Here is a 23,750-nt window from a genome sequence, read left to right as displayed (position 1 = left end):
GTCGGAAAGCTGGGGTTACAGAAGCCTGCCACCATGTCATCCAGCTTTCCAGCAGGGGTTCTAAGAGGCTGAACATGCATGGCAAGCACTGTCATTTGCTGAGCATCTCCCTAGACCCTAAATGGTACCCTTAATTTACAACCTTAGGGTACCCAAAAGGTCAGGGAGTGTTAGAATTTATTTATCACTAGGAGAAAATTAGGAGTCATATAAAACAAAACAGACCCTAACATAAAGGGTAACTAAGGGGCTGGAGAGAGCAAGAATCCTTCTGCAGGATCAAGTGCAGCCCTCCACACCCATGCTGGTGGCTCACAACCACTTGTAACGGGTTCCGAGAGATCCAGTACCTTCTCTGGTCTCTGGCTACTGTACTCATGGGCACATGCCCATAGTCTTTAAACGATGCAGAGCTTTACAGGGGAGGGCATTTTAAGAACTGAGACCATGATGCTGAGTATTCGGAGGTTAGTCATAATGCAACACAATTTTTGGACTAAAGACTACTTGTTGCTATTTCTGCCAACTTTGGGGGAGTGGGTGGGCATGGAGGGAGGCTGAAACAAGGCCTCTCTATATAGCCCTGGCTATCCTGGAACTCACTATGCAGACCAGGTTGACTCTGAACTCACAGGTATCTTCCATCTCTGCCTCCTAATAGCACTGAGATTAAAGATGTGCACCCCCAGCATTCCTGATCCAGTAACAAGAGGGTCCCGATGGCCAGGGCAGGTAAAGGTGCACTTTCTATCAAGCAAAAATCCAATGCCAGAAACTCATGCGATCCAAGGCGGGGAGCTAACTACTGCAAGCTGTCCTGACTTCCACATGGGTACTGTGGCATGTGCACGTGTTCACATACAAATAAACAAATGTTAAGGAACATTCAAATAAGAATTGGCTGGGGGGCGAGGTGCAGCTTAGTAGTAAAGTGCTTAACTGGAAAGCCGAGGTCCTGGATTCAATCCCTAGCTGAGAAAAAAACAAAACCACAAGTCCATTTTTATCATTAGCCAAAAAAATATTTTAATATGCATGTAAGAATTATAATCCTTGTACTCTGGAGGCAAAGTGGGATATCAAGTGCAAAGTCCCTGTTACAAAGTTTACCGTAGAGCTCAGAAATTACTTCATGCAGCAAATGCCAAGCTCTATTAAAGTTCTACTTAATTCTACCGACTCTCTTGGGTCAATTTTATTCTTAATTCAGTATTGCACTTGGAAACTGAAAACTGTTTTATAGCTGAGAATCAAAAAAACCCTGAGGCACCTGGAGGTGAGCACTTCCTGCTGTGTAGACCAAGGCACCGACCTTGCTGTGGCGTCCATTGCTTCGAGCACTCTGCTCACTAGCTAAGTTTAATGCCGTCAGTAAACAGAAGAATGCCTTCTATTCATCAGGACCTTGAGTTCAGTTTGTAGTGGTGTCAATTTTTTCCAAAGTGTATTCCCTTCTATGTTGTACAGCTTAAAGCTTGGAGCCTTCTGCAGATGCTACTGGGCATAACAGCGTATAGGTTTCAAGCATGAAACCCGACCTCACGAGAGGTTTGAAAGCACTTGAGCTTTCTTTCCCAGGTAACCACAACATTTGTTCATTGTATTAATGACTAGGAGCAAAATTGCACCTAACAAGACTCTTATTATACTAAAAGTCAAACTTGCCTTTAAGAGGCGCTGGCTTGCTATACAGAGGGGCATTCTCACTCCTCAGAAGGGAAAGCACCAGGTCCCCTGGAGAGCGGGATGATGATTCCCAGAAAGAAAGCGCTGGATTATGTCTCTCTAATTTCACCCACTGGCTTTTTAGCCAGGCTCACCCTTCCGCATTAAAATATTAAGTCTTTGTAAGTGTCTAAAGATAGAAAGGTCTTTACAGAGCTGAGTGTTTCTGCAGGTGAGATTTTACATTCTGAATTCCCTCCTCTCAAATTACTTTACAAAAGGGATTAACTGCTCTCTTTATTCAGTATGTTAAGATCAAGCCTGTGAAAAGAGGTCCCCAAGAATTTTCATACTTCTGGGTACGGAAGTCTGTAAAGTTAATCTCTCAAACAACATATCAAGCTTACAGGTACAATGTTGAGGGCAGAGAGCCAGCTCGGCTCATTTTACCTCCCATTTTCCCTTTTGAACTTTTGACACAATCATGATTATATCTGATTCTCTCTAATTGAGTGAGGAATGAGAGGAAAGTCTCTTCCCTTCTATATTAGCTTGTAGTTTTTCTATTTGAAAAGGGATCTTTAAAGTTTACTCAGCTGGATATAATTTCTCTTCTTGTACAAGTGCTACACTGGAGTTCTGACAAGGTCTAGCAGGAAACTCTGGGCTTAGGGTGTGACGGACTAATGACGGGAGAGCCTTTGCCCAGTAGAGGCTCTCTAGCACTGTAAGAACAAACAATCAGATTATTATTTTCCCATTACACTTAGAATACTGAGCTTGACTGCAGGTGTCTGTCAATGTTTTTCCTAATTAATTTCAGGAGCAGCTAGCAAGGCCAGCATTAGATATAAGGCTCAGAACTGTCACCCTCAGCTACAGAAGTGTGAGACCTGCCTGTACTATATATATGTCTCAAGAATCAAGTTTTCTTGAGGCTTAGCATTTAGAAGCACTGGCTACTCTTCCAGAGGACCCGGGTTTGATCCCCAGCGCCCACGTGGTGGCTCACAGCTTTCTGTAAATTCAGCTTCAGAGGACCCAAAGTTCTCTTCTGACCCCTGTGGACAATAACCCACACATGGTACACAACACACACACACACACACCACTCATACACATGAGTCTAAAAAAGAAGTTATCTTGATCATTAAAGATCACTTCAACTTACCTGATCAAAAGAAAAAAAAAACTGTCTTGTTTTTGTTTGAACTACTGAGCTCCTACTATTTGATTGCAAGCTCTTGTTTGGCTACTTCCAATTTCTTCTTTTCTTTTCTTTCTTTTTTTTTTTTTTTTTTTAAGATTTACTTTTTTTTTTTTCCTTCTTTTCAGGACAGGGTTTCTCTGTATAGCTCTGGCTGTCCTGGAACTCACTTTGTAGACCAGGCTGTCCTCGAACTCAGAAACCCGCCTGCCTCTGCCTCCCAAGTGCTGGGATTATTATATGTAAGTACACTGTAGCTATCTTCAGACACTCCAGAAGAGGGCATCAGATTTCCTTATAGATGGTTATGAGCCACCATGTGGTTGCTGGGATTTGAACTCAGGACCTTCCGAAGAGCAATCAGCACTCTAAACTGCTGAGCCATCTTGCCAGCCCTCCAATTTCTTTAATGCTTATAAAAAGAGCCTGTAGCTGGATATTCCCCCTACCTTCCAACGTTGGCAGACTATTATTTACCAAGCATCCATAAGACAACTGTGCTAAATATGAAATCATTGTTTAGAACAATGAATAAAATGCAGAACAATCCCTCTTGACGCTCATGAAACACCAAGGAAAATAGAAATGATATAAAAATCTGAATTTGTGTGGTTAAAACACCACAAATAGGACTTGGAGTAGTTTAGTTCATCAATGGAGCCTTGCAGAATATATGAAAAGCCCTGGGATCTCATAATCCCTCCCCCCCCCCCCCGCAATGCCTTTACAGCCTCCCCCACTACATCAAACCAACCATACACAAAAGCAGGAAACTGAGCTATCTGACCAGGACAATGACACTGTGACAGGGACTCACTCTATCTAGAGCCCAGGCTGGCCATGTGATCTCCCCTCAGAGCTCTCAATGATGGAATTTTTTTTCTTTTTAAAGATTTTTCTCTTTCATAAGTGTGTGTGTGTGTGTGTGTGTGTGTGTTTGAGAGTACATGTGCCCAAAGGACAGGGGCACTGCATCCCTGATGCTGCAGTCACGGGCAGTTAGCTGTGAGCTGCAAATGTGGGTACTGAGACCCAAACGGCAGTCTTCTGAATGAGCACGTGTGCTCCAGATTACAGGGGTGACTCATGACTCTCTCTGGATGATAAAGTGTCTCTAAGGGAAAGCTGAAAGGCCCAGGGTAGCCATGAACTAGAACAACTCTGTTGTAGGAAGTGAGATGAAGACACCTCAGCAGGAACAGGCAGGAAAGCCACTCAGTGAACACTGCGAGGCACAGGGAACTAGATATAAGTTCTAACACTTCAAAGAGCTACACAAAATTATTTTGAATGTTTTTAATCAGAAAAAAATAATGTATGTTTCAGATCTATTTAGACTTTATTTTAACATATAACCAAACATTTATAGTTGATATCATTACGTAAACATTTTTGTTGTTCTGAGACACATGTCCCCTGCATAGTCAGGGCTAGCCTCAAACCACTCTGTATCCCTGGGATAGCCCTGAACTCTGATATTCCTGCAGCAGACTCCTTGAGAACTAAGCTTACAGGAACACACATTTCACCTAACCATGTGCAATTTTTAAGTGCCACGTAAAACAAAACAAACAAAAAAAAACCAACAAAAAGATGGTCTGAAAAGATGGTTCATCAGGTAGGGACAGCTGCTGCCAGCAAACCTGATGGCCTGATAATGATTCCTAGGGCCCACATGATGGAGGAGAGAACTGATTCCCACAAGCTGTGGTCTCATCTCCATATCTGTACCCTGTCACAAGTGAGCACACAAGTGCATGTGTACTGCATGTGCACACACTGAGTAAATAAAAATGTAATTTACTGAGACAAGTTCTTTCACTGAGGCCTAGGGATTTTGACTGGCTAGACTGGGGCCAGAAAACCTCCAGGATCTGCCTGTTTCTATCCAGTCTGGCTGGGGTTACAGACTGTGCCACCACGGCCAGCTCTTACATAGGTGCTGGGATCTGAGCTCAGGTTCTCACACTCTCCAGCAAGCACTTTATCCACAGAGCCATCTCCTCGGTCCCAATGTGTCTTTGAATAGAATATTTGTAGGAAGAGATGACGTAGCTCAGGGGTTAGGAGGAGGGTCTGGAGGGACAAGGGGAAGGTTTCCTGTGAATCTTTGTTATTTGCTTTCTTGTACATTTTAAAAGACTGTAAATGGGAACAGACAACAAACCAAACCAAAACTACAGAATAATCAATTCCCTGTATGTTGTTTCCCTCTATTTTCTCTAAGTTAGCAACATATTTTATAACTCTTTTGCTATAACCTAAAAGACAGTGACTCCCATGTTGTAAGAGTTGGCCTTTGAGACTGTGTAAGGGGAAGAGGGAAGAGACCATTGGAGTTCACGTGCTGAGAGAGGCTTACTAAAGTAGCAAAGCTGGTAACTTGTAGCTGCGCCTTCATTCTTCCTTTACGGACAGAGGTTCAGTGTATCACATCAGGGCACTGAGTTATGATAGACAGGAAAAAATGTGTTTGCTTGCCACTGCTGCAGTCAGTTCCAAGTAGCCCCATAACCCCACATCTGTGATTAACACAAAAACCACACTCTTATAATATTTCTGTGTTTTTTTTTAAAAGAAACCAAAAGTACAGAATATATACTATGTATATGTATTAAAATACTTAAGAATTTGGGTCCAGAGCCGGGCGTAGTGGCGCACACCTTTAATCCCAGCACTCAGGAGGCAGAGGCAGGGGGATTTCTGAGTTCGAGGCCAGCCTGGTCTACAAAATGAGTTCCAGGACAGCCAGAGCTATACAGAGAAACCCTGTCTCAAAAAAAAAAAACAAAAAAAAAAAAAAACAAAAAAAACCCAACCCCCCCCCCAAAAAAAAAAAAAGATTGTGGGTCCAGAGCAATGTGTTGGTGGTTAAAGAGCCCAGGCCACTAGCCATGTTAGAGTCCCAGTACCAACACAGAAAACCACAACTGTCAGTAACTAGTTCCAAGGGATCCGTTATGTTCTGGCCTCCACAGGCACCACATGCAGTCATACAATAGGCTTAACACTCATAATCATGAAAGTAAAAATAATGGTTTGAAAAAATTAAGTATAGGGGTATGGGTTTGGTGATTTATGCCTGTAACCCCAGCACTCAGAGGCTGGAATAATGGGTTATAGGCAAACCTGGGCTACAAAATGAGTTTGAACTATACCCTCAGACCTTTATACTAGTTTATAAGATTAAAAACCTTATTTTGGATGGGCAGCGAGGTCACAGGCCTCTTTATTCTCAGCACTCAAGAAGCAGAGGCAGATAGATCTCTGAGTTCAAGGCCAGCCTGGTGTGCAAAGTAAGTTCCAGGATAACCAGGACTACACAGAGAAACCCTGTTTTGAAAAACAAAACAAAAATTTTTTCGAGACAGGGTTTCTCTGTGTAGCTCTGGCTGTGGTTGTCCTGGAACTCACTTTGTAGACCAGGCTGGCCTCGAACTCAGAAATCCGCCTGCCTCTGCCTCCCGAGTGCTGGGATTAAAGGCATATATGTACATGCATATATGTCTTATACTCTGCTACTTATAAAAAAAATTAAAATCAGCCTTTGTTCCCCCTCCCAAAACTGTACCATTAATCACATGGGTAAGACCATCAGGACTTCAAATGGAGAGAGAGAGGACAAATTTCTGAAGCCATGGTAGAGAGATCTAAAACAAACATTCCCTTCAAGTCTAGGCACAGTAAGCTGCTCCAGCATTAGTCTTAGACACTTACACAGGCTGACCAATGAAAGTCAAGGGCTCACATATACCCTATATGTAACCCGATTATCACTGATACCAGGCAGAAAACCAAGCTTTAAAATGCAATCAACTGAATATAGCTTAACAATAGATAGGAGGAAAATGTTTACTGGGTATTTCTAGTATTTCTTCAGATAGTGTCACGTGTGCACTTGAGAAAGACTGGCAACAACATCAAAAGTACACCCAACAGACCACACTCTATTCAGCCGACCCCGGGGTGTAAGTGGATGCCCGCTCCAGGCGCTCGCTCAGCACCTGCGTTTCTTCAAATATCTGCATCTAGAGATAAAGGATAAGCTGCAGTGCTGAGCTATCACCTCTCCCTCCAGGACTTCTGATGCTTATTCCACCCAATTCAGAACAGCATGAATAAGCAGAGATATGGTTTATAACCCAGATGAACTCCTAAATACGGCTGGAGAGAAGTCACTTGAATGAAGAATAAGCTTTTAGTCTGAAGAACCTTTGAAATGGAGACTGTGCTAGGCCAAGGTGTTTAGTTTCGTCCTTTTTTAAAAACTAAGGACATGGCTCTCCAAAGATACAATTCTTCATTATTATAAGGACGTATGCTTTATGGTATAATTTCCAAAAAGGACAATAAAGAGTTATTTAAACTAGTTTAATGTATAAACCAACTAACTCCATGCACTCTTCCCATTTTGTTCTCAGCCTTCATTTATGAACTGCCAAGAACATTAAAGGTTTTCAATGAACAACTTAACAGAAATGTATAATTCCACTATAAAGAAAAATCATGTACAGGTTTACAATCACATAATTCTACATACTTATGGTAGAAAAAAATAGGCCTATAAATGAATATATGTTACTAATCTAACATTTTTATACATTTTATATGTACAAAAGTTTAAAATTTGTATTTAATAAATATCTTCCCAGCTTGCCTAGCTCTAAGACTCATACCTAGAAATGACTACCACCTAGAATGGGATCCAAATGGTCTGGGGTAGTGCAGTAGTAGCTTTTCTGTTGCTGTGATAAACACAATGATAAAAAGCAATGTATGGAATAAAGAGTTAGGCTTAAGAGGCTAAGACATGTCATGGCAGGAAGGCATCAATACCAGGAATGACAACGGGAGCAGGAATCTGGTGTTCACATCTTTTTTGGCTCCTTTTTCTGTTTTTGAGACAGGGTCTCTCTGTATAGACCAGCTCACAGAGATCTGCCTCTGGCTCTTGAGTGATGGAATTAAAGTGTGTGCATAGAAAATGCTCACATCTTGAACCACAAGCACAAAGCAGAAAGAACGAACTGGAAGGGGCCTGAAGCTTTAATCTCAAAGCTTACTCTACGTGACATACTTCTTCCATCAAGTCTGCACCACCCAGAGCCCCTCTGAAATTCAAAGTGCTCCACGCAGCATCTAGCCATCAGCATTTTAAAGAAACCCTAGGGTAGAGCCAGAGTTGAGAACTATAGCCAAGACTTACTAACATGAATTAAGGCAAAAACTCATGAATGTCAACATAAATTGATTTTGATGTAGCTAAAATAAATATGAACAACATGTTGCCTTGGATAAAGATCCAGAATACAATGAGAAATGTGAACTGGGAATGGTATGCAAAAGCCACTGGGAGTCGATTTAGGATGTAAAAGTGGGGAAAGACTATTAAGTGCTCTACTCAACAATCTTCAAATTCTTAGGGAACCAATAAAGACTTTGAACAGCTAATACAATTTTGAAATAGGAAAAAGTTAAAGGCATTACATTTTCTGAATTAAAAGTAATGAAACTGTATGAGCTGACCAGATAGCTCAGTGAGTAGAGGCATCTGCTGCCAAAACTGACCACGGGAGTTTTATGCTCAGAAGCCACATGGTGGGGGAGAGAACCAATTCAGTAAGTTGTCCTCTGACCTCCACATCTGTGTCCCAGCTCAGGTGTATACACACACACATGAATAAATATATTTTTTGTTTTTTTAGTGAAAAAAAGAGAAAAGGGGAAAGTCTAGGAAATAGACACAGAAATAATACGGTTAAGTAATTTTGACAAAGAACAACAAAAGATATGAAAGGAAAAAAGTCTCTTTAATAAACTGAGCCACAGAAATTGGATGTGTTTATATAAAAGTAGTAAAACATGCCTGGCAAGACGACTCAGTGGGTGACAGCACTTGCTACTCAAGTCTGAGAAGCAGAGTTCAATTTCTGGAATCTGATGTTTAAGTTGTAGAATTCTTCACCTCGGCCTGTGAAGCAGGGCATCTGCACAGCCTTCATACATAGTAGACAGTCTTAGGCAGTCTTCTGCTCCTACTCACATGCTTAGACACACACAATTTTTTAATATATATATTTTTAAAGATTTATTTTATTTATATGAGTACACTGTAGTTGTCTTCAGACACACCAGAAGAGAGCACCAGATCTCATTACAGATGGTTGTGAGCCACCATGTGGTTGCTGGGAATTGAACTCAGGACCTCTAGAAGAACAGTCAGTGCTCTCAACCGCTGAGCCATCTCTCCAGCCTGCACACACACATCTTAATAAAGATGCACACACACCACACCACGGAACAATATGAGTTAAGATCTTCAAACTTGCCGGGCAGTGGTGGCGCATGCCTTTAATCCCATCACTTGGGGGGGAAGAGGCAGGTGGATTTCTGAGTTCAAGGCCAGCCTGGTGTACAGAGTGAGCTCCAGGACAGCTGGGCTACATAGAAAAACCCTAACTCAAAAAACTAAAAATTTCAAACTTTAGAGGATAAAAGAAATGTATAAAATCAAAGTGGAGTACTTAGAGGCCTTGGGGTGGATCTTTAGTACCACCAAAGCAAGCAAGGGTGCAACTTCCATATAGCTGGATGGAGTGAGCTCAATAAAGCCTCTTCCACAAAATTAACAAGAAAGTAGACAAATGAATTAAAGACAACTAACTACCTCTGGCCGTTGTAGATTAGGCAATGGCACAAACAAACTGAAAGCACTTACAAATAAAACCTAGGGGCTGGGTGAGTGAGAGCCTAACACCCATGCTCTTAGGAGGCTGAGGTAGGACTTTGAATCTGCTGAGGCAGTGCAGGCTACACCAGATGCCATTCCAACAACGAGCTACTGAACTATACAAGTAAGTAAGTAAGAGTGGAAGTATGTTATTTTGGACCAGACTATAACTATCATACCAGCTCCCACTTGAATCCAGCAACGATAGAGAAAATAATAAAGTTGTATTTGGAGGCATACTGCTAAAAAGAAAAAAAAAAACTGTTCTTGAGAATTAAAAATTGGGGAGGGCGAATACCGCAGAAAACCAAAATTGCAATTCTAAGGTAAGCAACAAATCAAGAGACCTGATGAACAGAGGGGAGAGCCATGATGTACGTGATAAGCTTGTCTTCTACTGGGTGGCTTGAAAGGCTGAGTGTGCTTCCATAAAACTACAAGCATGAGAAAGACCGGAAGTTAGGAACACTGGCTATCTACAGAGCTGCAGCTAAATGTGACGCCTTCCACAGAAAAGGACAGAAACAAACACGAGAATCTTGCTATGTAAAAGCTAGGATAAACTTATAACTTGAACACATTGAATACATTCCCCAACCTACACACTGGTCTCTTCCAAAGGCCTAAGTTTTCTAGCTTTTTATATATTTATGTACAACCCTTGACCAGTGGCTAATCACTAGTGTACAATGGTCCAGGAGGCTAGGCTTAAAACCCTCTGAAGAAAAAACAAAAACTCTGCTCTGAGAAACTGGTTCACATTACAGACTTTGAAGCAAATCCCTAAAATAAACAACAAATAGAAACAATGGACATGATGTGTCTCTGTCAAACTGTCTTCAAAATTTTATGTTTCTTTTTATTTTTTGCCCATAGATCGACAGTGTCCTTAACTTTAATCAGAGTTTTTGCAGTGGGCCGTATATATTGCAGACTCATAACTGGCCAAAGTATTAAGAATAAGTGACTCGTGGTGCTGCATGCCTTTAATCCCAGCACTTGGGAGACAGAGACAAGTGGATCTCTGCATTTGATGCCAGACTGATCTACAGAATGAGTTTCAGGACAGCCTGGTAGGGCTACACAGGGAAACCCTGTCTCCAAACAAGGTTATCAAGAGGTCACTTAAGAGAATGGGATGTGAAGTCAATCCACATCGAGTTTGGCATGGAAGTATCATTGACCAGACAGAGTGACAAGTAATTAAAACAGACCAGAGATCGGCGAAAGTCAGGGAGCCACATTCTAGTACATCCTGGTTCCTCTATTAAAAGCTGTCCTGTCCATCTCAGAGGCCACCATCAGTTATGATCAAATAAGCACAAACTGAACAAGCCAAAATTAATTTCTGAGAGACTAGGCAAATGGATATCTGGTAGTAGGAATCTAACATTCCAACTTAAATGATTGCTAGGGGCTGGAGAGATAGCTCAGAGGCTAAGCACTTCTGTTCTAGAGGAGCTAGGCTCAATTCCTAGCATCTACATGGCAGCTCACAACCATCTATAACTCTAGTCCCAGTGGATCCAACTCCCTCTTCTGGTCTCTGCAGGCATTGTATCCACACACTGCACAGACATAAATTAGTGCAAATACTCACATACATGAAATTAAAATTAACACCCTCTGGCAAACTTAAATGATTGCTGGGTACTGTATTAGGAAAATTCTAGAGCAGAGAAGACCAAAGAACACACTCCTCAGTAATTCACCAAATAACTGAGAGTTTCATAATTGATGGCCTAAACACCTGAAGCTTTCCTTTTTTCCTCTTTCTTAGCCATGGTCTCTCTGCATAGGCTGGTACTCATCACGTAGAGCAGGATGTTAACAAAAAAATAGACATCAACTACTGAATCTCCTGTCTCTACCCAGTACAGGGATCACAAGTGTATACCACTGACATGGTATGGACATCAAATAATTCTCAAGCTGGGTGGGCATGGTGGTAACCACCTTTAACCTCAGCACTTGGGAAGCAGAGACAGGCAGTTTGAGTTTGAGATCAGCCTGGTCTAAGATAGCCAAGCCTACATTAAAAAAAAAAATACATCCTATCTTGAAAACAAAAACAAAAAACCTCTTTGTGGGCTGGTGAGATGGCTCAGTGGGTAAGAGCACAAACTGCTCATCCGAAGGTCCGGAGTTCAAATCCCAGCAACTACGTGGTGGCTCACAACCATCTGTAATGAGATCTGACGCCCTCTTCTGGTGTGTCTAAAGATAGATATAGTGTACTTACATATAATAATAAATAAGTCTTTAAAAAAAAAACAGGGCTGGAGAGATGGCTCAGCGGTTAAGAGCACCAACTGCTCTTGCGAAGGTCCTGAGTTCAAATCCCAGCAACCACATGGTGGCTCACAACCATATGTAATGGAATCTGATGCCCTCTTCTGGTGTGTCTGAAGACAGCTACAGTGTACTCACATACATAAAATAATTCTTTAAAAAAAAAAACAAAAAACCTCTTTGTATGTATGTATGCTGTATGCATATGTACTCAAAAAAAAAAAACAATTTAGGGGAATTTGGTTCTCTTTTCAGTTTTAACTTTCAGACTGAACTTGGAGTGTCAATACTTGCAGGGGGCAAGTACCTTTTATACACCCAGCCTTCACATAGTCTTATGAAAAAAACATTGCTCTTATTATCCTACAGTCTACCTAAAGTTCAGGAAAATAGTGCAGTTACATTTTAGCTTAAAAAAACTTTAGGTATGTTTTGTACTTCGATACTTAAGAGCCACAAGATGTAAAAGGACTTTTCTCCTAATGCATGCAAAAAATATGATACTTCTAGAATCTTGCTTAGAATTCTGGTGGGTCAAAAGCCTGACAATAAAGCTTGAAATTATGTCACAGTTAAAGATTGTGTTGTGTATGTACATCAGAAAAAGAAAGTGTATGAAGGGGAGATGGAAGGTTCGGAGCGTCAGTTTTGCCACACAAACTCAAGAAACTCAAGAGTTTGGATACCCAGAAAAGGGTAGTGTGGTATGTGTCTATAGTCCCAGCATCCAAAGGTTGAGACAGGAGGATCTCAGGGACTTGTTGACTAGCCCGTCTAACCAAGGTATGAGCCTCAATGACCCTGTCCCAAAACATAGGGGCAAAGCCCTACTACCATCTCTTGATGCCACCCTGTGGAGCTAACGGGCCACACAGGCACTTGTGTATTGGGTACATATACATGCATACAATCCCAACCCCAGTAAATAAATGCTATAGCATTATATAATCCTCTCATTTTTCCTTTTTGGTTTTTTGTTTTTTTTTTTTTTTTTGAGACAGGGTTTCTCTGTGTAGCCCTGGCTGTCCTCGAACTCACTTTGTAGACCAGGCTGGCCTCGAACTCAGAAATCCGCCTGCCTCTGCCTCCCAAGTGCTGAGATTAAAGGCGTGTGCCACCACGCCCGGCTTCTTTTCTTTCCTATTTGTTTTTAAGATGGGGATGTTCACCTGTTGCTTGGACTGTCCTTGGACCAAGAACCCAGACCAGCAGCCTTCAGCAGCGTCAGGGTTACAAGCATGTGCTGCTATACCTAGCTCACTTAGCCTAAGTGAGTTGTCTTCGGGAAATTTATACTTCTTCTCTTTATAACCATTTACTTATTATCAAGAAAGACATTCAGAGCCAGGCAGAGGGGGGAGGGACATTCAGCTTTTTCTTTTCTTTCTGACATGTGTGCTCTCCAAGTGTATACGCATGTACAAGTTGTGCTTGCTGTGTGGCCAAGCCTGAAAGCCAGGAATTGACATTAGGATGTGTTTTTCAATCACTTAAATTTTAAAAATTATATTATGTGTATGAGTATTTTATATGTATGCATTTCTGTATATCACTGTGTGCCTGATGCCTGGGGAGACCAGAAGAGAGCATCAAACCCACTGGAACTGGAATTATAGATAACTGTGAGCCATCACATGGGTGCTGAGACTCAAGTCCCGTGGAAGAGCAGCCAGTGTTCTTAATCACTGAGCCATGTCTCAGCCCTCTTAAGTCAGTTTTCTATCTTCTTATTTAAAACAGGGTTTTCTCACTGAATCCAGAGCTTATCATTTTAGTCAATACCCAATGAGCCCATAGAGTATTGCCAACCTTTGCCTCTCAGTTTTGAGGTTAAAGACACTGCCCACCACACCCAGCTTTTTGGTAGCTGGTGGAGATAAGAACTTAGGTCCTTATGTCTGTGTAGCAAGTGACAGTATCAAATGCCAAACATATCAGTCATTTGGCTAACAGTCATGTAAGTGCCAGAGGTACCACAAAGGTAATAATGAGTGGGAATAAATTGTTATAAACCAGCAGTTTGAGGGTGGTTTGCCGTACAGTGCTAAAAAAACATTTAGAAGTAACAGAAGTGTTCAACATCCTTGGCCATCAGAATACTGATGCTATCTCAAGGGCCAGGCAGATGGCTTAGCTGGTAAAAGCACTTGTCACTACACTTGACAACTTCTCTACAGCCCGCCAGGACCCAAACGTTGCAGAGAACAGACTCCCGTAAGTTATCTTTCAGAGGGCTGGAAAGATGGCTCAGCGGTTAAGAGCACTGACTGTTCTTCTAGAGGTCCTTAGTTCAATTCCCAGCAACCACCTGATGGCTCACAACCATCTGTAATGGGATATGAGATCCTCTTTCTGTGTGTCTGAAGACAGCTACAGTGGACACACATACATGAAATAAATACATCTTAAAAAAAAAGAAAAAAGTTATCTTCTGAAACCCACAGGTAAACCATAGATATGTGCACCAATACCCTCAGATTCCAAAAACAAAATAAAACAACCACAAAAACACTTTAGCTCACCCCAGTCAGAATGGCTATCATTTTTCTTTAAAAAGGTAAATTGGGAGAGTTGTGTGGGTGTTAGTTAGAACATAGACACCAGTAGTATGAAGGTTCATTGATTATATGACCCAGCTATAATTTACGACCACTCTTTAGGTCTAAGGATTCTGTGTCAGCAAACCAGAGGCAGCTGTACGTCCTTGTTTACTGCTGTACTATACACAACTGCCAGTGTGCAGAACCAGCCTTGGTGTCCATTAACAGATGAACAGCCAGGCAGTGGTGGCACATGCCTTTAATCCCAGCACTTGGGAGGCAGAGGCAGGCGGATTTCTGAGTTTGAGGCCAGCCTGGTCTACAGAGTGAGTTCCAGGACAGCCAGGGCTACACAGAGAAACCCTGTCTCAGGACAAAAAAAAAAAAAAAAAGATTGAAACTGTGACATTGCAGGAAAATAGATGGAAATGGAATTATTTCTGGGTTCAGAAAGACAAAAATACATTCTCTCATATGTATAGTTGAAAACTTATTCATGTATGTGGGGAGACATGAAAGTAGAAAAGGGTCTATGGAGCCGCGAAAGAGGGTAGAGAAATGTTTCAGTCAGACGCTAACAAGGAGTCCTGGGGAATCAAGTAGTCGGAATCCAGTATCAGTATTCTACGACCCAGGCAGGTCAAGTACAGAAAACATAGGTGCTCCCTCTACTGGCCCATCTTCTGTACCCATACTCCTGGCCAGATTTGGGTTCTCACCACACATCCTGCACATTTTCACTGTGTGCACCAAGCTAGAATTGAACTTACCTCTTTCCCTCTCCCCATCTTCAATCTACCACCCACCCCCCCCCACACACACAGAGACAGACACACAGAGTGTGTGTGTGCATCCAAGTGCAGGTGGAGGCCAGAGGTCAATCTTTCGTACTTTTCCTCAGGATCCACCCACGTTGGAGATAGGAGTCTCTCACCAGGACTTTGAGATTAGGCTGGGCTGGCTGGCTACAAGTTCTAGGCTTCTTCCATGTTCACCTCCCCTTGCCATCACAACTAATTTTTTACAGGGCTGCTGGAGGGCTATCTCAGGTCACTATGCTGGAATAAAAGTGTGTGCCAATATGCCCAGGTCTCAGGGCTCCTCATCTTGTAGGCAAGCACCTAACCAATACAGAATCTGTCACGCAATAGTTTATAAGTGTTCACTTATTGGCTAATTGTAAAAAACTTTTATTTTTGCCTGAAGTTCACTGTGTAGCCCAAACTGGCCTCAAACTCCTATCAATCCTCCCTTCCAGCCTCCAAGTGCTGGGACCGCAGGTGTGAGCTACCATGATTTATTAAACTCAATGTTTTGAGCAGTTAGTAAGGAACTAGCCCCCAGAAACTACTCAAACCTAAGATTTTTTTTTTCTTAAACATGTATTCGTCTTTTCTTGATTTCTGGCTTCAAAATAGATACGCTTAAAGGTAAACCCACCAGACATAGGTGTGTACAGTCTAGGTCTCTCCTTTTCAAATACCAAGCCATAGAAGCTGACAGTTTTTAACCTATTAAACTGCCTCTCCTTCAAAACACATTTGTTTGTTTGTTTGTCTTTCAAGACAGGGTTTCTCTGTGTAGCCCTGGCTGTCCTGGAATTCACTCTGTAGACCAGGCTGGCCTCAAACTCAGAAATCCACCTGCCTTTGCCTCCCAAGTGCTAGGATTAAAGTTGTGTGCCACCACTACCCAGCCAAAACACATTTTCTTTTTAAAGATTTATTTATTATATGTGTGTACACTGTAGCTGTCTTCAGACACTCCAGAAGAGGGCATCAGATTTTTGTTATGGATGGTTGTGAGCCACCATGTGGTTGCTAGGATTTGAACTCAGGGCCTTTGAAAGAGCAGTCAGTGCTCTTACTCGCCGAGCCATCTCACCAGCCCCCAAAACACATTTTCTATCTTTGAAAATTATCCATAGTTGTTTTCACAGGATCTGATATATTTGTATTTATTATAACTATTTTAGAACCCTTCCAATCCCATCAAGGCTACTAACAAGTATAGCTCTGTTTTTCTCAGTCTTCCCTACTGCCTGTATTTCCCAGGGAGACCACATAGTACACAGTGAGAAAATTCCTAATTAGGTGTCAAAAGTGCCTTGCTGGGATACTTGTTAAAGTACCAATGCCCAAGCCTTATCTATCTAGTTAAGAGCATCTCTAATGGGACTCAAAAGCTCGCCACATGCCATGGATGTATGAGGTTGGTAGAACAGGTATACACTCTATCAGATTTAAATCCCAGCTTTACCACTAAGAGTTAGGACCTTCAGCAAGCTAATGTCCTGAACAGGTGTGAATCTAGGTGTCCACTTTGTGCTGAGCAGTGTATGGTGTGGGACGAGGGTGTGTATGACAGTCTTCATCTTTTAGGAACTTCTAGTGAGATCCAGGAATCACAGACAGCCACCAACAAGAAACAGGGCAACTAGGGCACACAGGAAGTAAAGCTAGTCTAGTGAGGCAGGGTCAGCAAAATCTCTACAAAGGGGACATTCAACCTGAGTGCTATGGGATAAGTCATGAGAGCGGAGAGGAAGTACATCCCAGTCCTGAGTGAAGTGCACTTTCATCTTAAGTGGAGCTCTGCTGTGGCCCCATAGAACAGCTATCAAGGGAGAAATTCCTCCCCTCACAGCATTAGACCAACGCTCTCCTGGTCACCTCTTCACAACAGACTCTGACCATCTTCTCAGCTGGTTTTCAGGCACACCTTACCTGCTGACGTCAACTTCTACATCTCAAGCATGGCAACACTGGAACGCCCTTCCAAGGGTTAAAACATCTGAATACACCAAAATTAGGGTGTAGATATAACAAGTTTAATGTATTTTTTAAATAAAAAAACAATTGCAGCCTGTACCAAAGACTTACAGTAGCTCTTGTGCATTAAGCAAACTACTTCCTTTGGGGAGGAGAAAAGCTTTGTGCCTTTGTTTCCGACTCTTTTAAGCTGAATATAGATCTGAGTTTCTAATCATCTAATAGAAGACAGCAGGGCTTTTTTTTTTCCCCCGAGACAGGGTTTCTCTGTGTAGCCCTGGCTGTCCTCAAACTCAGAAATCCGAACAGGGCTTTTTTTCAGTTGCCACTGCCTTTATAATATTTTCTCTCCCCCCCCCCAGGTTTATTTATTTGTTTATTTAATGTGTATGAGTACACTGTAGTCTTCTGACACACTAGAAGAGAGCATCAGATCACATTGTAGATGGTTGTGAGCCACCATGTCGTTGCTGGGAATTGAACTCAGGACCTTTGGAAGAACAGTCAGTGCTCTTACCCACTGAGCCATCTCTCCAGCCCCTATGAGATTCTTTTAAGGCTGGTGTTAAGTTAGAACACAACCTTCTGCCATCAACGAGTGACTCCACTTGGTGGAGATCCAGAAAAAGCAATCACAGGCCTGGAGAGATGGTTCAGTGGGTAAGAGCACTTGTTCTAGGAGATCCATTGCTCTCTTCTGGCTTCTGTGGCACCACCAGGCTTGCAAGGTACACATGCACATATAGGCAGAACATTCACACACATAAAAACTAATTCTAAAAAAATAATCTTCAAAAGTCAATTACAACCGATCTCAAATGTGTAATTAGAACATCTTTCAGCTGTGTGTGGTAGTACACCCCTTTATTCTCAGCACTCAGGAGACAGAGGCAGGAGGATTTCTGAGTTCAAGGCCAGCTAAGACTACATAGAAAGACCCTGTCTCAAAAAAGAAAGAAAAACAAAACACCCCAAATCCATGGCTAGCTGAGTAACTGAAAGAACTATGAAGATTGGACAACTGCCCTCTGGCATCAAGATGACCTGATTTGGGCTCAGGAGTTTAGAGCAATTGCTGCTTTTGCGGAGAACCTGGGTTCAATTCCCAGCACCCACACAATGCTTTACAAACATCTTAACTCCAGCTCCAGGAGACCTAACATCTTCTGACCCCTGAAGGCACCCAGAATGACTGTGAAGCACAGGCATGCATACAGATAGAATAAATGTATTTTTAAAAGGATCTGGTTTTCAGTTGGGTACAGTGACACATGCCTTCAATCCCATGCCTTGGAGATAGAGGCAAATGGGTCTCTGTGAGCTCAAAGCCAGTCAGAGTTAAATGAGATACTGTCAAAAACAAAAACAACCCCCCCCAAAAAAAACAAAAACAAAAACAAAAACAGAAACCCAGACTTTGGCCAGGCATGGTGGTGCAGGCCTGTGATATAGTAACTTCTGAAATGTAGGCAAAAGGAACAGGAATAAAAAGCTAGAGTGAGTTGAAGGGCAACACTGACTTAAAAATCACAATATAAATAAATGAATATATACATACATAAATACATAAATACATACATACATACATACATACTATTCTGACCCTTTAATAAAATACTTCCAAATTTAATATCAGAAGACTGAGCGCAAAGAAAAACCTAGACGTCTTTAGAATGGTGAATGTTATCAAGCTGCTACTCGAGACAAGGTCTCCCTATGTAGTCCTGGTTGGCCTGAAACGCCCTAAGTTGACCAGGCTAGCCTCTGCCTCCTAAGTGCTAGGATACCCAGCCATTTTGCTACTTCTATCGAGCACCTCACTTGTTAAGACGATCAATGTTGGTATTAAGCTTTAAACTTTAATGTCAATTTCAAATAGCTATTTAGTTAGGTACAAAACAAGATGGCTTCTTTTTGTATCAGACTTGTCTCAAAGAAGATAGACGTTCATGCCAAGTGTGTTTCTGATAATAAGGCAATCCATTTTAGTATCAACTTCAAGTTAACACTCAAAAATGTAGTTGCCTGCTGACCTTTCATTTAGTAGGTATTTATATTTAAAAGGGGCCAGACTTGGTGTGAGTATTGGGTGTCAGTCACTGGAAGGCAGGTGTGACTACCAAGGGCTTCCTTCATGGAAAGGGAAGTAGAACCTTAATTTTTGGTACCTCATTCTACTAGGAAATGGTATTTATTTTTTAATCCAAGGCTAGCTAAAACCTCAAGAAGGAATCTCAATTTTCTCCAGGTACAATAGTAGAGTCTAAATTATTGAAAAAAATCCCCAAACTATTAACAAACTTCATTTGAGCAGTGGCTGAGTTTCCTTTCCAGCCGTCTCTTTAATATGCCGAATAATCTGGACCCTACACTTTCCCAGACCTTTAATCATTTACAGTGCTCGCTGCTGTACCTACCCATTACGACAATTTAAAAAAACAGTAACACTGTGCCAATTATTTTCAGAAGCCCAGAGATACTAATCAAGAGATCCTAATAGTCTTAAACACTGTTCTCAAAGAGAAAAGATAAATGGAGATTGGGAAACTTGTATTCTAAAGTGCCACCATCTAGATGAAATTACCCTGTGAATTGGAGCAATTTCAATCAGTCCCTATAAAACTGAACATTTTCTCAAGGCTAGAATTAGAGTTTAACTGTAAGATAGTTTAAAGGCCCAAACTCTGAAAAATAAAATGGCTTCCTCCATGGTAAATACAATGGCGAAAGGCAAGCAGTGGAAATGAGGGAGAGTATCAACAGTTTAGAATAGCAATAAACAAAATTTGTTCTACCTTCCCTCCTATCCTGGAACTACACAGACCAGCCTGCCTGCCTCTGCCACTCAAGTACTGGGATTAAAGGCATGAGCTACAACCCATCCTACCTTCATACAAGATCATCATTACTCACAAATATCGTATGCTGCTTAAGTAAAGCCTAGTGTCTTACTACATGGTGTCCTGAGTTTTCTCTCAGTCAATACATTATATACTAAGAATAACTCCAACATTTTCTAAGCATTAGAACCTCAATTATGTTTTATTGTTGGAGGCTGGAGAGATGGCTCAGCCATTAAAGTCTAGGCTTAGAACCAAAAATATAAGAGTTTAGTTCCCAGCACCCATGGCTGTCTCTCCAGCCACACACACACAAAAAAAAAAAAAAAAAAAAAAGAAAAGAAAAAAAGAAAAAAGAAAGAAAGAAAAAGAAAGAAAGAAAAAAAGAAAGAAGAGAAAAAGAAAACAATGTTTTATTGTTGGGTACCATACTTCTAATTAACATACAACACTCACTAACATACAACCAACTGCCTCATAATAAAAAATAAGCCGGGCGTGGTGGCACACACCTTTAATCCCAGCACTCGGGAGGCAGAGGCAGGTGGATTTCTGAGTTCGAGGCCAGCCTGGTCTACAGAGTGAGTTCAAGGACAGTCAGGGCTACACAGAGAAACCCTGTCTCGAAAAACCAAAAAGAAAAGAAAAAAAAAGAAACAAGAAAAAATAAAGCAGAGTAAGTATACAGTTTATTTAATTATCTAACTCACTAATCACTCTTAAAAAGGACTGTTTTCTACGTCCGGAGCCAGGCCGTTCGTTCATAGTTATATCCCAATGTCATATTCACTCTTTGGAAATAAAGGCTCGAGTATTTTAGGAAAGAGTCATCTACTAGGATCCCTTAACGACTACTCAGCAAGATAAGCACTGACTCTCCTTATGTGGAGGAAGTGAGGGCGGATCCAACTCAACTGGGACAGGAAGCAGTAGCCATGGAAGTTCAGAAACAGGAATACCAAGTTTCATGCTAACACAGGGAAAAACATGCTGGTGAATAAAGGCAAAAGAGGAAGTTCTTTTTTGTGACAGGCCATATATTAATGACAAAAATCATCCCCAAAGCTAAAAAGAAAAAAAAAAATCACCTTTTAAAAATTTTATTAGGTTTTTTTTTTTTTTAAAGTATGAATGTCTATGTGCCACGTGTCTGAAGGTGCTCAAAGGGACCAGAAGAGGGCATTGGAACTCCTGAACCTGCAGTGAGAGGTGTGTGAGCCACGTTATGTGGGTGCAGGGAACTGAACTCAAATCCAAATCAATTAAGTGTTCTTGAGCACTGAGCTGTCACCCTAGCACCGAAAATTATCCCCCTTTAAAACAGGCTTGGGTAAGAATTTATTTCCCTAGGTCCACGGAAGCCTGAATTTTGCAATCTTCAGAAAACAAGATACTAATTTGGCTCATGTTTTACACATCTATACAGTTCAATGAGTAGCCTGAAAAACCAGGCCATTTAAGCTTAATATCTCAAAAGTTTGATGATCCAAAGACAGAGAGACACACAACTTTTAATTCCAGCAGTTGGGGCCAGCCTGGTCTACATAGTAAATTCAAGGCCAGTCAGGAGCCTACATATGAGATTCTATCTCATAGGGGAAAAAAGTTTGATTAGTTCAACCATTCTTTAAAAGTGTGTAAGTTTCACAAGCTAAATATATACAGCACTCCTGGGCCGTACAACTTAAAAATGACTAGGATGGCAAATTCTGTTTACCACACAAAAAGTGCTTACTTTAATAAGAAATTCCTTCACATAAAAGCTAATGTTAAGCTGGGCGTGGTGGCGCATGCCTTTAATCCCAGCACTCGGGAGGCAGAGGCAGGCGGATTTCTGAGTTCGAGGCCAGCCTGGTCTACAGAGTGAGTTCCAGGACAGCCAGGGCTATACAGAGAAACCCTGTCTCGAAAAAAAAAAAAAAAGGCTAATGTTAACAATGATCATGAGTCCTCTAAGGCCAAAATTCTCATGGTTACTATTTAATATTTAATTTTTAGCAATGAATTAATTTAATAAGTTTTTTTTTCAAATGTGGAAAAACCCTTCCATCCTGCTCTACAGAGTAAAAAAAGCAGTACTTTCATTTAGTGTCCCTCGAATCATCTAAATTACTTACTGCCAAAACCCCATTAGTTATGGGATTCTAAGAGTACGTTTCTACTTCACCCTATTCCTTTTTTCAGTTGAAGTGAAAAAGCTAAAGCCAGACACTTAGATGAGTAGGGTTCCCTAGTCCCGGGCAGTTGCTTTTTTGGACACTGAGGAAGATGACATTCCACACACCTAGGCCTTCAGCAGGACAGCCAAGCATGCTAAGGTCAACCATTTCTCATCGCTGCTAACCGCTTGGTTGAGCCCTACCACAAAAATCTGACGCGCTCCCGTGAACTCGCCATCAAGTTCTGCTCACAGACGTGTACGGCCCAGGATACTCTTACTGTAGCTTGAGACAGGCCTGGAAAGAGCAGCTAAGCTTGGCTTCACTACGTCTTGGTAAGCGTCCAGGAAAAAAAAAAAAAAGAGACAGGGAGGGAGAGAGGGCTTCAACTTTGCGCACACACGCCCCCCTCCCCCTTTCTTCCTCAGTCACACCTAGCTCTCTTTTCGGAGAACAGTGTTCTCGAAAGATCTACCTCTTCAACTCAAATGTCAAGCCCAGATCAGCTGCCTGAGATCTCGGCTAGCAGAGCTCAACCCACGCCCTCGTCTTCCAGCACCTTCTACCGGAGCCAGCGAGCTGGTCCCCATACAAACTGTCCACGGAGAGCGAGCGAAACCCTGGCTCACGCCTCCGCCCGCAGACAAGCTGCCTCGCAGGGGCGTCTGGCCTGGGCGGCCGCTGAGACCTCAAGGCCCCGCGCCGGGGTCCGGCGGGACTTGGCGGCCCCGGAGCGAGGGATGCGGGAGAGGGGCGGACGCCTCACCTTGACCCTGATCTCGTAGGTGGTGAAGCGGCCCCGGCCGACCCCCACGGTCTGCGGGTTGCTCACGTCGATCTCGAGGAAGTTGCTGGGCGGCCCGTAGGCGTCATTCAGATTCTGCGGCTTGGTGATGAGCCGCCGGGTGTCCGCTACCGTCTCCGCCATTTCGCTGTCGCCGCGGCAGCCGCGGGCTTCTCTCCACCGCCTTCCGCCAACGCCACCGCCGCCCGCCGCGGGGACTCCCGGCTCGCGCGCAGCGAACGGAGACGAACGAGCACGTAGGACGGGTGGGCGTTCGTTCCGCGCGAAGCTCCGCCCCAGGCTGCTCGGGCTTCCGCCCTCTGCCCAGGGAGAAACAGCTGACTGGCCTGAACGCCGCGCCCGGTTCGCAGGCCCCGCGGCGGCCCCGAGGGACACTGCGGGGTGGGGCTGAGGCGCGGCGGCGTCACGGGACTGTGGGCGCCAAGGATATGGGGAGACTACAATAACCACAATGCCTCGGGCGAGCGCGCCGCCGCCGAGTGACGCGCAGGCGTAGTAGGGGAGCTCTGGGGAGGAGGTGTGGGTTTCCGGCTTTTCTGACCCAGCTTCTCTGCGGGGAGGGACTCCGGAAACGATTTTAGCTGTTCTGGCGCAGTGAAGGCAGTCGTTGGGACGGCAGGGAGGAGACAAAACTGCCTATGCTGTAAGACAGCCAATCCAGTGCATCACTGTGATCCCTGGAAATTCATTTCTAGAAACCTTTAATAAACGTCTCAAATGAATCAGTACACATCTGTAATC

General features: G+C 42.7%; 1 protein-coding gene across 1 annotated transcript in view; it reads right to left on the bottom strand.

Moving 5' to 3' along the window:
• Window positions 1–23,409, bottom strand: part of Snx3 (sorting nexin 3) — a 33,316-nt gene extending 9,907 nt beyond the window's left edge. Inside the window, exon 1 of the mRNA NM_017472.4 lies at window positions 22,971–23,409. Coding sequence (NP_059500.2) covers window positions 22,971–23,132 — 162 coding nt within the window. The 5' untranslated portion in view covers window positions 23,133–23,409. The remainder of the gene's footprint in view (window positions 1–22,970) is intronic.
• Between the last annotated feature and the right edge of the window lie 341 nt (window positions 23,410–23,750).

The sequence above is a fragment of the Mus musculus genome, chromosome 10 (genome assembly GCF_000001635.26).
Source record: "Mus musculus strain C57BL/6J chromosome 10, GRCm38.p6 C57BL/6J".
Lineage (NCBI taxonomy): Eukaryota > Metazoa > Chordata > Mammalia > Rodentia > Muridae > Mus > Mus musculus.
Note: the sequence above shows the minus strand (reverse complement) of the source record. Positions and strands in the feature narration are given on the sequence as shown.